Raw genomic sequence first — 17,789 nt, 5'->3', positions numbered from 1 at the left:
CTGTTCATCCACCTTGTGACATGAATCAGAACTTCATTCCTTTTTATGAGTGAATAGTATTTCATTGTATGGATATATCACATTTTGTTCATTCATTCATCTGTTGATGGACATTTGGGTTGATTCTGTTTGTTGACTGTTGTGAATAGTGCTGCTTTTAACATTTGTGTGTAAGGTTTTGTGTGACTGTTTTCACATCTCTTAGCTTATTTACCTAGCAGTAGATTGCAGGGTCATATGGTAATGCTGTATTTAACTTTTTGAGAGACTGTCTGTTACCACATCACTGCACCATTTTATGTTTCTGTCAGTAATCTATAAGGGTTCCAGTTTCTCCAGGTCCTTGACGACACTTTTTTTTTCCTTTTTTAAAATTAATTACAGTCATCCTAATGGGTATGAGGTAGTATCTCATTGTGGTTTCGATTTGCATTTACCTGATGACAAATATTGGACAGCTTTTCATGTGTTTATTGGCCATTTGTGTATCTTCTTTGGAGAAATGTCTGTATATTTTTGAATTGGATTTGTTTTTAATTGTTCAGAGATTTTTTGTGTTTTTTCTTTTTTTAAGATTTTATTTATTCATTTGACAGAGAGGGAGAGAGACCACAAGTAGGTAGAGAGACAGGCAGGGAGAGAGGGGGAAGCAGGCTCCCACTGAGCAGAGATTCGGATGTGGGGCTTGATCTCAGGACCTTGAAATCATGACCCGAGCCGAAGGCAGAGGCTTAACCCACTGAGGCACCCAGACGCCCCTGTTCAGAGTTCTTTATATATTCTATACACTAGACCCTTACCAGATAGATGATTTGCAAGTGTTTTCTCCCATTTTGTGGGTTGTTTCTTCACACTCTCTCTCTCTCTTTTTTTTTTTAACAATTTTAAGTAATCTTTATACCAAATGTGGGGCTTCAAGTTACAATGCCAAGATAGAGAGTTGAACACTTCTCTGTTCAACTGACTGAGCCAGCCAGACCCTGCCTCACTCCCTTGATAGTGTCCTTTGCACATTAGATTTTAATTTTGATGAAGTCCAGTTTGCCTTTTTTTTTTCCTTCTGTTGATACTGTGCTTTTGGTTTCACATTTAAGAATATGTTGCCAAATCAAGGTCATGATTTACCCTTTTGTTTTTTTCTAAGAGGTTTATAGGTTTAGCTTTTAAGTTAGGTCTTTTACCTATTGTGAGTTAATTTTTATTAAAAACTAAGAGTTTTGTTTTTGATCCTTATTTTTTTTATTGACATTAAGACATTTTGGCTTTTTTAACAAGGAAGAGAGAATGATAGCTGGGAGTTCTGAAAATACTTTTTCTTGTATGTTTAACACACAAATATGTGTCCTGGGCTATTCCTTGTCTAATGGGAGATTGGGTTAGGAGGGTACACAGAGAGATGAGTAAATAGAATGTTAAGTGGTAATAAGTGGGAAAGAAGTTAGAAATCTACGGAGGGGGTTGTGTGTAGGGGAGATGATATCACTTTGCTGTCTTAGCTAAGACCTGAAAAAGAGGGTAGTTCAGAGACCTGGGGGCAGGGACCTTCCAGGCAGAGAGAGCAGGAAGTGCAAAGGCCCTGGGGTGGGAGTTGGGAGTGAGCTTGACTGTCTGGAGTAGCCAGAATGTCATTGTGGCCTAAAAGAATGGGGTCAGGGTGGAGTAGGGCATGGGATGGGAGGAGACAAAATCAGAGAGACAGACAGGCTGCATGAGGCGAGGGCCTTGCTTTTACCTTGAATAGTAAAAAGGACCACTTAATGTGATACCCTTAAGCCCAGCTCTGCTGTTTCCCAGTGATTGATTGATTGATGTAGGTATCTGAACGACTGTCTGCCCAAGGGGAAGATTTCCACTTATCATAGAGGCTAGAAGTGGGATTTCTGTTTCAGCTCTTACAGCTGGGCAGAAAGTGCTGAGAGAACTTTTCCTTGGTAGGAATGGTTTCTTAGTCCCATGGGCTTTATTGAGACAAGAAACTTAGTCCTAAAAGTAAGTTTCCCTTGCTGACTCTGATCCTCCTGGGGCATTTGCCAGTGTGCTCTGATAGCACAGAATATGCAGGGAGGAGCTTGACAAAGGAAACCCAGGAAAGGCCTCTAGGTGTTACCATATTGCTGGGTACCCTGATGACAAAATGACAAAAGAGGCACCCCTGGTTCCCCTACTTTCTCCTTCTGTCTCCTCCTAGGAATGGAAGTGACTTTTTTGGTCCTTTTTGGACTTGCCTGTGCAAAACCTCCCTGCCATTTTCAGCCACGGGCCTCAGTGGAGCTGGTGGTTAGAGCTGTGTCTTGGCCCTGAGGGATTTGGCACAGAAAGGGTTAAGGCTTCCCATTTTGTGATGTGACACCTAATGGGGACATTGCAGATGGCATGAAAATGGTAGGTGTAACCCTTTGTAGACCATAGAGGCGCATGGTTCAGAAGGCAGCTGGGAAGGAACAGAGGGTTCTTCCTTTCCCATGGGAGGCAAATGTAGCCCACTACCCTGAGGGTAACATCCCTCACCAGGGGGATTCCTGGTCAGTGTTTCCCGGTGGACATTTAATATTGCTCAGATTCCCCTTCACAGGCAGCACCTTTGTTTCTCTGTCGTGTGCTCCTACAACAGCATCTATTTCTTTCTGGCTGTAGGGTTGGGATTTGGCCCAGCGGCTCTGGCTGCTGCTGGTGTATGTGTATGTGGAGCCACTTCCAGGTGGGTGGTGTTGGGTGCTCACGGGGCACTTCTAGAGCAAACACAGAAGCCAGGTACTTAATCTCCAGTGTGAGCCGGGAGGAGCTACTGTAGTTTTAAAGATACTTGCTACTGGTCTTTCCCTCTCTTAACATGTGATCAGTATAAGTGCACCTTTTTAATACTGTGTGCTCTGACTGAAGATGAAGACTGGCTTTCATTTCATGTCTCTGGGAAGGGGTGCTCAGAAGCCAAGGCATGGGGCTATGGTGCAGATGTAGTTGAGGGGGATCTGTTTAATCCACGTTATTCCCTGTTTTCAGAAGTTTGCAGGAGATTGGCTGTGTCTGAGGGAAGATAAGAATATATTCTGTACACTGTCTCCCCAGGATAGTATCTGTACTTTCTTCAACTCTCCACCCTCCTGCCCCCCACCCCCCACCATTTCTCCCATGACTCCAGGGAGGGAGGTTGAGGTCTGAGGACCTGATGTCCCAGGCCTGGCACTGCACATCCTGGAGGCGAGTTTGAGCAGCCTAGTGAACTGTCAGCAGGCTGGCCTCATGCCCGTCTATTTTCTGGAGATGACTTGTCCCAAACCCCGCTTTATTCCCACACACTGTGCCTGAGTGAGCTACTATGAGTGCTGTGTTCTTTACTGTGTAGCCTGTGTGGCCTGTGTGTTTAGGAATTTTTTTTTTAAAAGATTTTATTTATTTATTTGACAGAGATCACAAGTAGGCAGAGAGGCAGGCAGAGAGAGAGGAGGAAGCAGGCTCCCCGCTGAGCAGAGAGCCCGATGTGGGGCTCGATCCCAGGACTCAGGGATCATGACCCGAGCCAAAAGCAGAGGCTTTAACCCACTGAGCCACCCAGGCGCCCCAAGGAATTTGAGGATCATTAAAGTTTTGTCTTTAAAATGTTGATGGTCAGACGCCTTGGTGGCTCAGTTGGTTAAGCAGTGGCCTTAGGCTCAGGTCATGATCCCGGGGTTACTGGGATCAGGTCTTGCATGGGGCTCCCTGCTCATTGTGGGGCCTGCTTCTCCATTTCCCTCTTCTCTCCTCCCCATGCTTCTGCTCTCTGGGAAGCAGGCTTCCACTGAGCAGAGATCCGGATGTGGGGCTTGATCTCAGGACCTTGAAATCATGACCCGAGCTGAAGGCAGAGGATTTAACCCACTGAGCCAGGCGCCCCAATACATAAAATCTTTAACAAAAAATGTTGATCATCACCACTTAAGTTTGTTAAAGTTTCTCCTCTCCAGGTTAACTTTGTTAAATATATCCCCAAAAAGCATGAATTCAGAGACATCATTTACAAGTCCTCCGCTTTAACAAAATCTGATTGTAAATGTGTGTCTATTTGTAAATGTGAAAACTAGAGGTGCCTGTTCCTTTTTAATCTTTTTCATTCTTAACCCATTTCTCTGGATGGTTCTTGAACAAAGGACTAGAGGTAACTATGATAGATGATATCGTGGCCTGTGTCAGATGGCCCCCCAACCCCTTGATGGTAACAGGCTTATATTTGATGGGTCATTAGGATTTCAGATGGTATGCAGTGTGTGGGCACACCTGGGATATTAGAGGTGCTCTGTTATGAGGAGGCTGAGATGCTCCTGAATTTAACCTTTCCCTTTGGCTCCTAGTCCAAGCTGAGGACTGCAGTTATAAAGGGTTTTCCAGAAGCAGAGAAGTCCCCAGAAGAGAGTGCCTGTGCTCAGATTGATTTGGTTGATGGAGTGACTGGAGGCACTTGATTTTAAGTCGTGTGTATGTGTCTTTGGAGCATCCTTTTCCATTTCATGGCTCTTAGGGCTTCCACCCTTTCCTTTAGGATCCAGTTACGGGTTCTAGCCCTTCTCACTCTCACAGGCTGATGACTGGTCCTGACCTCCACCCCAACCCCAGTCCCTGGACTCCTGAAGGGTTCCAGAAGTACCCAGAGAAGTCCATGTGAGGGCCTGCCATCACCAAGAGCCTCTCACACAGAGTATAAGTGGTCTAACAGGATTCCTTTTCCTTCCTACACAATTTCATCCCATTTAAAAAAAAACTTTAAGGTGGGGCGCCTGGGTGGATCAGTGGTTTGGGCTGCTGCCTTCGGCTCCGGTCATGATCTCAGGGTCCTGGGATCGAGCCCCGCATCGGGCTCCCTGCTCCGCAGGAAGCCTGCTTCTCTCTCTCTCTCTCTGCCTGCCTCTCTGCCTACTTGTGATCTCTGTCTGTCAAATAAATAAATAAAATCTTTAAAAAAAAAAAAAAAACTTTAAGGTTTTGATCTCCTTTTATTTGGTTTCATTTACTTTTCCTGGAGATGGGTTTTCATGTGCCTATGTATTTTCCACTTCATCTTTTCTAATATATTTCCTCCCTCCTCTATCTTTTTTTTTTTTTCCAAGATTTTATTTGATAGAGATCACAAGTAGGCAGAGAGGCAGACAGAGAGGGGGAAGCAGGCTCCCTGCTGAGCAGAGATCCCAGGGCTCGACCCTGGGATCATGACCTGAGCTGAAGGCAGAGGCTTTAACCCACTGAGCCACCCAGGCATCCCCCTCCCCCCTCTATCTTTACAAATCCAGATTTTGTTCTTGGGGCCCAGCACCAATGAAGCATTTCTAGATTGTTCCCTTCTACCAGGATGAACTCCTTTTCTGGCATTTAGTTGTAATAAAATGGTGATTTAGCACATGCATTTCACAGCGTTTATAAGGTCTATGCTCCCATGAAGGCAGGGACCCTGAACTACTCCTTCTCCTACCCTCCAGAGAGCAGGTACCTCTGGGTTACTGGTCTCGTGGGTTATCTGGTGTGGTATCAGCATTTGTTAGGAGCCTGTCAGCATCTACATCCTGCTGGGCGGGGTAGGCTGTGAACTAAGAGATGGGAGTGTCCTAGGCAGAGTTTGTAACTGACCAGGCTCCTTGTGCTGTAGAAGTTCCCTTCTGGGTTTGGGCATTACTCAGATAAACAACAGTAAAGAGTGGTTAGTTCTTTGTCCTCCCTGGAATCTTAGCTTACTGTATGCACAAAGTAGTAGAAATAACATGGTTGCAATGCTGGTGATCTGAAAATGCTCCGCCGCTCCAGCCAGCTCTGAAATCATTAGTCTTGGGCAGGGATTGGGGAAATGTGGGCTAAAGTGGCTGAGGTGCATGGGGATTTATGCGAGGCCCTGTGGGGTTCTGGGTGTCTTTGTGGTGATTCTGGCCCCAAGTCTGATCTCATTTTCAAACTTCAGGGTTTTCCTTTTTGAGACAGGTGGATCATAAGAAATGCTGATCTTTGGGGCGCCTGGGTGGCTCAGTGGGTTAAAACCTCTGCCTTCGGCTCAGGTCATGATCCCAGGGTCCTGGGATCGAGCCCAGCATCGGGCTCTCTGCTCCTCAGGGAGCCTGCTTCCTCCCCTCTCTCTCTCTGCCTGCCTCTCTGCCTACTTGTGATTTCTCTCTCTGTCAAATAAATAAAATCTTTAAAAAAAAAAAGAAAGAAAGAAATGCTGATCTTTTGCTCTGAATTGAACAGGGAAACACCTTTTCTGAGATAATTAGGCAAGATTTGGAAGTGGGAGGAAGGGATTAAAAACTGTGCACATGTTGGGGCACCTGGGTGGCTCAGTGGGTTGGGCTGCTGCCTTCCGCTCGGGTCATGATCTCAGGGTCATGGGATCGAGTCCCGCATCGGGCTCTCTGCTCAGCGGGGAGCCTGCTTCCCTTCCTCTCTCTCTGCCTGCCTCTCCGTCTACTTGTGATTTCTCTCTGTCAAATAAATAAATAAAATCTTTAAAAAAATTAAAAAAACTGTGCACATGTGTGAGTGCATGTATGTGGGGATGCATGTGTCTGTGAGTATGCATGAGTGTGAACGCACATATATGTATATTTGTAGTGCAAAGTTCCTTGGTGAGTTGTAGCTTTGGGGAGTTGGGAGGTGTCTGTCAGTGCCCCAGTTTCCATGTCCTCCTACCAATAAGGTGTCTGCTGAGTGGGGTCAAATGATCCCAAGTCTGGGGCATTATGCTTTTCTTCTTTTCTCACTTCCCTCATCCTCCCCAGCATCCGGAGCTGGGGCACTATAGCCATTGGAGGTTGATAGTGAGATTGTCCAACTTGTGAGAAGCCTTTGAAAGAGTGACTAATCCCCTCCCAACAGGACAGAAGAATTTGTTGGTCATGTGTCTCATTTTTATAAAGTGGTTGTCCGTCTGGTGAGCTGTGTTTGCTGCTTTTAACACAAAGGAGAAAGCTCAGTAAACCTGCACTGAGACCCCAGGTTAGGGGTGAAGTGATATGCCCACCAGTCAGGTCCAGTGTTCACATAAAAGCAGAATAGAAGGACCAAAGTGGTGATTCGGTGGAGTCCCCAGGAGGGTCCTTGGGGTTCTCTTGGTGTCCCCAGGCTGAGCTGGGCTGTGGAGCTGCAGCTGAAGGCAGAATGTACCAAATGAAGGTCATGATTACAAAGAAATCTCTGTGGGGCAGGACACAGGGTACAAAGCTATGACAGTGCTACCTGTCTGCCCAGGACCTGCCCTAGAGTGGGGCACTTGGGGGGCACTGTGGTATGGATCTGCATCCTTCTAGTCCCCAGGAGGGGTTCTCCCCACCCCCTTCTTGAAGTTTCTCTGGCACAGATGACCCCTTTCCTCTTAGCCCTCAAGGGTGAAGGTAAGTCCTGGTTACCTGGGAAGTTGGTTGGGCCCTGCAGCTCCCTTCCTACTGCACGACATCTCTAGAGACTCCCTGGTCCTTCAGCAGGTTCGCCCCAGTGTGTTCAAGTCACTTTGCATCCCAGCTCAAGCATTCCTATTTCAAGAAAGGCTCACTCCAGCCCATTCCCTCCCAGCCCTGTGCCCACCAAGGTCCTTCACATCCCTGTGCTTTTCCTTAGAGCTTTGGTCTGATGCTCAGGAACCACTTGCTTTTGTAAATGGGTTAAAGTTCCAGCTACTGCAGTAATTGAGTTTATAGCACATAATTTCCTTAAACAATGGACCTATTTATCTTGAGAGTGTATAGGGCTTTTAGGATGGTATAAAATAGTGAGACAGGCTAACCCTTTGGTAAGCTCTCTGCACTTAGCACTTTTTGAAACTAAATTTCTTCTGACTTATCAAAAGGGGTAACCTTGAGTCCTGGGCTCAGATTGAATTTACATGTTCACGTCCTTTTTTGAAACCTGTTTTCCTCTATAGTCAATTCTCTGATAATGCGTGTTTTGGAAAAGCAGATTTGTTCCAACACTATTGATACATTAGGACACAGTTGGAGTACAACACATATGTATGCTTTTGTCCAGGAGAAATGCCAAGTTCAGGTTAGAGGTTGGGGAGCTATGGCCCACAAACTGTGGTCTGTTTTGGTAAATAAAAGTTTGATTGGGACACAGCTATGCCCATTTGAGGACATACTAATACAACTGCAGAGCTGTGTAACCAGGACAGAGACAGAATGACCTGCAAAACTGAAAATATTTACCGTGTCCCTTTAAGAACAAGTTTGCCAGCTCCTGCAGTAGGTGAATCCAGAAAATTGCTCCCAGCTGAAAGAGCACCTGATAGTACACAAAATGGAAATGCACACCTCAGATATGCTTCAGGCCCCCTCTAGACCATACCATTTTCTCTTGGGGTCAGACAGCTTCATTCCAGCATGTCACAGTAACTCAGAAAACAGCCACAGCAAGTGCCAGGTCTTCCCTTCAGTGAGGAGTCAGTCTTCAGGTAGGTAGCATTTGTGTATTTTTTGCTGTTTAACATGCTACCATTTAAAAATCAGGTTTCTGTCTTTTTTTTTTTTTTTAATGTCATGATGAAGTTTTGGGGTGTTGTGTACCTAACCCTGTTGTTCTGGTAGCCCTGTGTTTTTATTGCACAATTTTGCAACATGCCATGTTTTTTTAGAAATGCATATATGTTATGCTCCAGAACTTTTACTGTACTTCAAAAGCAAACAGCAAAAGATGTGATCTCATTCAACAATATAAAGTTGTAATCATTTAATATCTCATCTGGACCTTGTGGGTGAGAGGTCAAGCCCAATTCTATACTTGTGAGGAGCTCCCACTATCCTTTGGAAACCTCACATGTGACTTTGGGTGGTTAATGGAATCTTTCATTTGGGACTGCCTGGAGCATAGGCTTCAGTTCTCAGCATGTCTTACCCATTTGCTGTGTGACTACAATCTGCCTCAGTTTTCCCACCTGTAGGTGGGGGTAGGTGGTGGCACTTACCTTGCAGGTGGTTATGAGGAGCATTTGATGTGATCTGTGTGAGGTAAAAGCTCAGTGTTAGATGTTTTGCCTTTAAAAGTAAGAAGACCCCACATTTCTGGTAACAACAGAGGAGCAATAAACTTGGGTCATAATCTGAGGATCTCAGTGTTGAAATGGGGTTGAGATGTCTGGACCAGCACCCTTTCCCCTACTGGGAGCTCCTCTTCATTAAAATTAGATTTGTTCATTCATCAGATGTCTCTCGTCTGTCTGCTGTGTGGCGGACACTCTTCTCTTCCAGGGCTAGGGACAAACAGAGGAGCGTTGACACTGAGGCAACAGCTGTCATGTAGCCTATTACCTGGTGGCTGGTGGTGACATTTAACTGTGGGGTCCCATAGCTCCTGGCTGCAGGGTCCTCCCTGGCCTGGCCCTGGGCAGCGCAAATCTTAATTACCTCAGGCGCAGTTCCCTCTCATTTGAGGATGGGTGTTTTATCTTCCTCCTCATTAGCACGTGCATCATTTTAGCTGCACTATGTGCTTATCACTCCAGATGAAAACAAACCATTTAAACATGATTTAACAAAAGGTAGGCAGAGAGGTAGGCAGAGAGAAGGGGGGAAGTAGGCTCCCCATTGAGCAGAGAGCCCTATGCGGGGCTTGATCCCAATACTCTGGGATCATGACCCGAGCTGAAGGCAGAGGCCCAACCCACTCAGACCCCCAGGCCCCCCAGAGGGTTGTTATTTTTTAGATTTTATTTCTTTGAGAGAGAGAGTACCAGTGGGGGTGGCTGGGGGTGAGGGAGAGAGAAGAGAAGCAGACGGAAGCCCAATGTGGGGCTCGAACCCAGGATCCAGAGATCACAGCCTGAGCCAAAGGCAGCCGCTTAACCGACTAAGCCACCGAGGTGCCGCTGAACGCAGAGTATTTAATGAAAGTACTTGTTTGCTTCATTTTGACCTATAGGGCAAATGCCAGGAAGCATACATTATTTCATGCGGCTAATTTATGTACGTTTAACACAGTAGCGTGTACTGAACCTGTATTGTTTTGCTCCACACTGAATATGAAGGTGAATGGGAAAACAGAGTCTTCCATGGAAGAGTTTAGCAAGCTGGGAAGAGAGATGAAGCCGCTGAGTAGCTTAGGGGTTGTTGCTGTGGGCAGTCTTCCTGAGGAACTGGGTGAGACCCGGCTTCGCTCAGAGTGAACCCACACTGATGCCATGGCCTGGCAGCCAGTTCACAACTGGTAGTCCAGGTAGAAGGTGGACTGTGGGGAGGAGCTGAGGGGTCTGGGTTTACGGCTTAGAGCTTGAGAGTCTCTTTAGTGACACAGAGGGTAGACTCTTAAGCTGCAAAGACACTTGCTCATAGTGGACAGAAATGTCGCAGCAGCATCCCCTCTCGGTCCGCTGAAGGTTGCATGTTTGTCTTATGTTCTTGGTTCTTCCTATTGGAGGAGTCAGCCTTGTGATTTCCCTGTGTTACAGAACACCCTCCCTCTGGCCTGGGAGCACTTCCCTCCAAAGGGCCCTCTTCCCTTGTCTCACTCCCACTAGTCCTTTCAGTTTTCAGCCTCTGCATTTGGAGTGTTACTTTGTCTAGCACTCTGTTTTATCTTTGTGTTCTTTGAATATAAGACTGAGATGAAGTCATCCTTAGGAGAAATAATTTCAATAGAAATGTTTAATACAGAAACTGAAAGTTTCTTAATTCTTCAGAAATGAGTGCTATGGCTTTTAGCCCAATTTCTTTCACTTTTGATTTTAGTAAGCTTTTTCAGTATTTTTTTTCTGAAGATTAAAGCCTTTTTAAGCCGTGTGTTTATGCTATTTATGTTATAATATTTATACATAATAAATATTTTAACAAATACTTTACTTATTCTATTATAGTTTATACTATTCTGCAATTTTGTTTTCTCATTCAAGTTACTTCTAACATCATTATGTGCTTCTTCACTTAGTATGTCTGTGAGGTATTGGTAGGGAAACTGAGGCTCACAGAATAACAGGATCCTTCATCCAGTTCACTGAGATCTGGCTTCTGTTCTCTTTAGTGTCTGATAGTAGAGGCCGACTGTTGGAATCATCCTTCTAGATCCCAAGTTAAATTGTATCCCTTATACTCAACCTTAACAGGGTTTGATGTTTAAAACTTGAGTATGATGTTTAAAATTTGAACTCTTTAGTATGAGTTCCTTCCAGAACACAGCCACTTCATCCCTGTTGCTGTTGCTCAGAGAGATATATGAAAGAGTGGCTCAGGACTATAACAGAGGGAGGCCTCTGTTCTGGAAGGGAAGACGTGCTTGTCAGCCAGAGGCTGCTGGCATCAAAGTACAGCTTAGCTGTTCTTTTCCCTGGCCCCTCCTCGGGTCTTGGGTTTGACTCTCAAGAATGTGGGAAGCCTCCAGAGAGTGGGTAGAGGGTGTACAGGTCTGAGACTCATCTTCCCAAGCTTCCTCAGGCTGTTCGGGAGAGTGGATGGGATTCCTGGGTTGAAGCAGGAGACAAGGGGGAGGCCATGCAGGGGGGCATCACAGCCCCAGCCTCAGGATCACCAGGGCACAAACATCCACCTGCACTTTGCATCTGCTTGGAGGCACTCTTTTGGTGGGTGCCTGGCTGAGTCCTGAAAGAGCTGCCCACACAGCAGGGCCTATATGTTGAGTGCGGAGATTGGCTTGTGCCAAGTGAGGCCAGTGTCTGGATCTTGTTACCCAGCTTGGCATTGGATGCATCACAGGCGTTTCTTCCTTCCTGACAGGAAAGGGTGCCCTGTGCTACTGAGGATAGTTGGCTAGCCCATGTGTAGGCCTCTACCTGTCAGCAGACACTCCTCAGCCTCCCTCCTTGGCTCTGGTAGACCCATGCTCAGCATGTCCAAACTACCCTAGTCCCAGCCTTCTCTCAAATCTGCTCTCTCCCCATTTCAGAAAATAATTCCATCTTTCCAGTTGCTCAGGCAAAAACAAACAAAGCAGTCCTTTCTTTCTTTTCTTTCTTTCTTTCTTTTTTTTTTTAAGATTTTATTTATTTATTTGAGAGAGCACATGAGAGGAGGGTGGTTCAGAGGGAGAAGCAGACTCCCTGCCAAGCAGGGAGCCTGATGTAGGATTCGATCCCAGGACTCCGGATCATGACCTGAGCTGAGGGCAGTCACTTAACCAACTGAGCCATCCAGGTTCCCAAAGCACTCCTTTCTTGCCTCCTATCCAGCTGCTGGCATGTTGTGTTGTCCATATCCTCTAAAGTATCCTAAGTGTTTGGCTGTGTCTCCCTACTGCTCAGTCTCCTTCTCATCCTGATCCATAAGATACAGAAGCCTCCCAAGACTTTTTCCCCCACCACCTCTGCTCTAGTCTGTCCCCAGATCAGCCAGATGATCCTTTACAGTAAGTTGGATACCCACCCCCCAACCTGTCCATGCTCTCCCTGAGGGTAGTCCACACTCAGTACCCTCTTTCCCCCACCTCCTCATGCTCTTCTCTCAGCTCTGGAAGGAGCACCCCAGGTCCACCTTTTAGAGCCTCAGCCTGGTCACTTTTCCTAAGCATGTATCGCTAAGCACTTTTCTCATGCCTGAAACAGGAGTGTTACTGGTAGTATTCCTGCTGATGTGTTAGTAACTGTATAATATAAATATTTCCAAGTACAGAATGATAATGCCTTAGGGTTATAGCTCCATGACTTGTGTTTACTTTTTTTTTTTTTTTTTTTTTTTTAATTGTCAGGAGACATTTACTGGTGTTATGTGCTCAACTTGTGCCAGGTGCTTTCATTGGTCTCCTTAGTTTGGTTTAAAAATTCTGGTTCCTACATCATTCACCCCTTTGGAGTTGTTTGAGAATAGGTTTTTCTCCTCTGAGGTTCTCAGATCAGTGAGACAGTGGGATTTTACTAAAATAAAGTAGGGGTTGGCTCAGTTGGCTAGACAGGTGACTCTTGATTGACTCTGATTGGCTCAGGTCATGATCTTGGGGTTGTGGGCTCAAGCCTCATGTTAGGCTCCATGCTCATGTGGAGTCTGCTTGGGATTCTCCCCCCAACTTGCATGTGCATTCTCTCTCTCTGTCTCTCAAATAAATTAATTAATTAAATAAAATCTTTAAAATAAAGTAGCCTTGGGGTTGCTCAGTGGGTTAAGCCTCTGCCTTCAGCTCAGGTCATGGTCCTGGGGTCCTGGGATCGAGCCCCACATCGGGCTCTCTGCTCAGTGGGGAGCCTGCTTCTCCTTCTCTCTGCCTACTTGCGATCTCTATCTGTCAAATAAATAAATAAAATCTTAAAAACAATAAAAAATTTAAAAATGGAAAAATATATTGTCAAAGCATTTTCCAAAAAAATAAATAAATAAAGTAGCCTTTGGTAGAGGCAATTACAGTTTGCACTGACCCAAAGCCCCATGTCATCATTTCACCTATGATTTCATGGCCCCTTTGTTCTGGGGTTGCTTTGTAAGTATACCTGTGTAGCCTCTAGTGTAGCTACGACCTCTTTCTTGGGGTGAGGAAGATCTGGGTTTCATCCTGCCACCTCTCTGCCCCCCCATCCCTGTCTGAGGATGTATTAGAGCAGGCTCTGCGAGGGGCTGAGGCCACCTGCGTTTTAGCCTTGCTTTCTGGGTAGCATCCTGTGCCTTAGGCAGCGGCCTTTTGCAGACCTGGGGGCCTCAGCTTTACAGTGGGCGAGCTGCTGTCAGGATATTCCCCTACCTGCATGGGGTCCCCCTTCAGTAAGAGGGAGCTGCTGTTTGTGGGCTGGCTGTTCCTGAATGGGCCTGTGGTAGAAACTCTGTTGTCTTTCCCTTCATTCTAGCCTTACTGGCCAGGGATGTGAAGCAGATCACACTAATCCAGCCTCTTCACCTGCTCTTTAGAATGTATTCTAATGTACCTCCTCACTGTTTTTTTGCAGAGATCATAAATCATGCTTCATTCCTCAAGGCTGGTTTCTTCCCTGTAGGTTTGTGGCCGATCCTGGGTTCATGCCTGCAGGTGGTGGGTGCTAGCCCTAAGTGCGGGAGGCGTGGGGAGGGGGGTGGGCACCACTGGTCCTTCATGCTGCGAGGAGGGAGGAGCTGCTGTTTACCAGCACCTGCCGTCCCCAGGAGCACGTGCCCCTTGTGGCCTCTAAGACAGCCACCTTGTGTGGAACAGGCTCCACCTAAGGCAGGACAGGGGGAGGGGTGCAGAGCTGGAGGCACTCTGTGCGGTGTTCGGCCCCATCCCCACCCCGTACCCCCTCCAGCTATGCTGGTCCTTCTTTTGGTATGGGAGGCATGCAGCAGCCCCCCTCCCAAGAATCCCCCACCAGAGCTGGAGGGGCAGGGCATGTGTGCACTGTCAGGATGGCTGTTAGTTCTGGGCTTAGGGTTGGCAGAGTTCTAGCCCCTCAGCTTCAGAGTGAGCTACCCTGATACTGCACACACAGCGTAAAAAGGATATGTTGCGGGTCTTCTGCTGGGAACCCTAATCAACTACCCAAACTGGGGTGCTGTGGAGGTTCTTATGACCCAGGGTGGTCACTGGGGCTGGAAGGAGCAGCCCTGTGGGTGTGAGGCTCTGCTCTGGCCCTTTGCCATTTCTTGTTTTTACACTAGTGACAATGAAGTGAGGTCACCTGGGCACTACCTTGGTAGTCTGGTGACTTGGCACACAGCAGTCTGGTTTGGTTCCCCCTCTCCCCTTATCTGTGTGGGCAGTTGAGAGGAAAGACTTCACGTAGGGTCTGGGTTTAGATGAGTTTCATGGATTGGAACCTGGAATTTACAAGGCCAGAGACTGTGCTGGCCGGCAGGGTGGGTGGGTGGATGAGGGTACCAGGCTGGAGCAGAGGCAGAGTGGGGAAGCATGAGGGAGTTTGAGTACAGGATTGGGGAGGGCATCCTCCACATTGACCGTAGTCCCGCTTCTCCTTCAGTGGGTACCGGGCCAGACTAGGAGCTTCTCCCTTAGGGGCAGAATTTCTTCTGACTAGTGGGGACCCTCTTTCCCTTTTTTCTGGTTCTGTCTCCTGTCCTCTCCTGTTTGATCTTGATTGGCTCCTTTCTGGTCTGGGGAGCGCAGCTACCTGCTGTCCAAGGCAGCTACTGAAATTGTTCCTCTTGTCTAATTCCCAAATGTTCAAGGAGCTCCTGTTTTAGGCCGTCCCCAAGGAAAGATGACCCATGTGCCCACAGTGAGGGAGGGGAGGGTGACTGACACTCAGGACAGTGACTTATCTGCAGTCTCACAGAGACAGGGCTGATAGACTCAGTGAGCGGGGCTGACTGGGTTTGTCGTAAAGGCATATCAGAGGACAGAAGCCAGGGACGCCTCGGTGGCTCAGTCTTAAGCATCTGCCCTTAGCTTGGGTTATGATCCCAGGGTCCTGAGATCAAGCCCTGCCTTGGGCTCCCCGCTTGGCGGGAAGCCTTCTTCTCCCTCTCCTACTCCCCCTGCTTGTGTTCCCTCTCTCTCTCTCTCTTCTCTGTCTGTCAAGTAAATAACATTTAAAAAAAGAAGGAGGACAGAAGCCATAGAGTTTTAGGCTAAGAGGGACATGGGGGGTATCCTTGCTTTCTCCGAGCAGTTAGGAGACCATATCCACACACAGAATGGGAGGAGAGGATGGGGGGATATTTGGAGGAGTGTGACTGGGACTGAGCAGTTGGTACGGGGTTGGTGGCAGGCACGGGTAGGATGCCAGCAGGGGTTGGCGGCAGATGAAGGTCTTGTTGATATCCTGTGCCCTTGAGCTTTGAGTTCTCAAGCCCCACGTTCCTTCAACATGGGTGGAGCACCCTAGGGGTGACATGACCACTAGGAGACTTGCTCATTTGGACTCATTTGTCCTGCCTGTAGTAGCAGATATCTGAGTGCCTGGCCAGGCCACACTGGCCTGATGTGTGTATATGGGCCATTCTGCCTCCTGAGCCAGCAGCATGAGGCAGCTGTCTGTTTCATTCCTTTCACTCTAAGTCCAACCGAAGGGGCCCTTGGGGAAAGGCCCTGCACTACTACTGCTCATTTGTGGAATTGGCTCCTATAGAAGATTGTGAGTGAATAATCTCAGGAGGGTATCCCATGTATGATGAAGTGGCCCCCTCATTACTCTGTGTTGCCCCCAGCCTCCCAGAAGGTGGGCTCTGGGACTGGGAATGACTGGCTCTGTCCAGGATAGGCCTCCCAGGGTATTCACTGGTGAGGAAACTGAGGTGCCAGGTGCCCTGCCTGTGGACACAGACAGAGCCTGTGCCTGTAGACACAGGTGCCTTCAGTGTAGGTACACCACAGGTATGAACTGAGATTCTCTGAGCCCATGGTGTATTCCTCCATGGGCCCCATGTTGGTAGACTGGATGCCTACTATCCTGTGTAGAACTGGCACTTTGGGAATTCTATTAGAGCCTGGCAGCTAAATTCTTTTTTGTCCTCTCACGAACTCTGGCTTGGCTTTTAAGACTGACTGAACTCTTGTTGCAGTTTTATTTCCTGTGTCCTGCCTTGTTGGGACATCAAGGCTGGGCTCGGAGTGGCTCCTTTAAGAGCGAGTGCCTGTGTCCCAGACTCTGTTGTGGAATGCCAGTAGCCTCCCTGCAGACAGACATCACTGTGCTGTCCTCTGTCCTGTCTCCGTGAGGGTTAACAACACTTCAGCTTGTTGTCTGGAACCGGTTCAGACTGGTTTTCTGGAAAGTGCTTTGTCTCTCAGACTGAATCCTGGGAAGGGTCATGTGGAGCCCAGTGATGTCATGGGATCAAAAACTGACTCAGCTTTTTTTTTCCCCTTCTTTTCTTTAAATCAAGATATGTGTGTGCTGCAGGTACAGGGTGCTGGCACAGTGACGAGCCAGTTCTTACTCCACTCAAAGTTTACCTTGCTGGCAGTCAAAGGGTTAAACGTGACCCCCCACCTCTCACCCCCAGAGGTGAGCAGGGAATGAGGAGAATGAGGAGCCTGTCCCTCACTAAAAGAGAGAAAAAGGGTCAACCTGAGGCAGCGCTGGGCTGGACGTGGCATTGACCCTGCTCCTGGGACAGTGTGATTTCCCTTTGCCAGATTACAGACACCTCCAATCCAGGGCAGGTACTCAGAATCCCAAATGCAGGGAGTTCAGACCTAGAACAGTTTGCCTCTGTTTGTTTTTGAGTCTGGAGCACAGAGGATTCCCCCTCCTTCTGATAAGGAGCCACTTTTTATTGTTCTTGTCCAGGTTCCCAAAGGTCTCAACTCCCCAGATGCTCCACTGATCCTTCCCAGCCTTCCCCAGGCAGTGAAGAAAGGTCTTGGGCATACTTTGTGGGTTCCTGGATTTGTTGTGCCTACTTCCGCTAACAGCATGTGGCAAGGAAAACTCTCCAAGCTGACACTCTGAAAAAGTTTCTAAGAAGGTAGCAACTTGGTTGTGCCAAGTTTAAATGTCGTGTTTTCTCCTTCTCCCAAAGTTCAGAATGACTGAAGAAGCATGCCGAACACGGAGTCAGAAACGAGCGCTTGAACGGGACCCAGCGGAGGATGATGTGGAGAGCAAGAAAATAAAAATGGAGAGAGGATTGTTGTCTTCAGATTTAAACACTGACGGAGACATGAGAGTGACGCCTGAGCCAGGAGCAGGCCCAGCCCAAGGGTTGCTGAGGGGGGCAGAGGTGCCGACTGTGGGCAGATGCGAAGGGCAGGCGGGTGACGGGCCCGTGGACATGCGTACCTCATACAGGTGAGCAGGAGGGACCTGGAACCAGGTCTCCTGGGTGTGAAGAGGTGGTGAGGAGATGGGGATGAGGCTTCCCTTCAGGTCTTCAGGAAGCAACTTTGGGTGAGTTGTGGAAATGGCTGTGGGTTCTAGTCCTGGCATCGCTGTGCTGTCCTGGACAGACCTCCCCACTGGGGCCTGGATATCAGTGACA

The 17,789-nt window shown here is 47.7% G+C and overlaps 1 protein-coding gene across 8 annotated transcripts in view; it reads left to right on the top strand.

Annotated features, from left to right (window-relative positions):
• Positions 1-17,789, top strand: part of GATAD2A (GATA zinc finger domain containing 2A) — a 105,565-nt gene that overhangs the window by 49,407 nt on the left and 38,369 nt on the right. For 5 of the 8 annotated variants that reach the window (XM_082706521.1, XM_082706525.1, XM_082706526.1 and 2 more), the window contains exon 3: positions 17,331-17,599. In XM_082706521.1, the coding sequence (XP_082562647.1) occupies positions 17,331-17,599 (269 nt within the window). The remainder of the gene's footprint in view (positions 1-17,330; positions 17,600-17,789) is intronic. The other 3 variants (XM_082706527.1, XM_082706528.1, XM_082706524.1) reach the window with 1 other exon arrangement.

Source organism: Mustela nivalis (assembly GCF_964662115.1).
Source record: "Mustela nivalis genome assembly, chromosome: 1".
Taxonomy (NCBI): Eukaryota; Metazoa; Chordata; class Mammalia; order Carnivora; family Mustelidae; genus Mustela; species Mustela nivalis.
The sequence above is the reverse complement of the archived record's forward strand: the minus strand, read 5'-3'. Positions and strand labels throughout refer to the sequence as shown.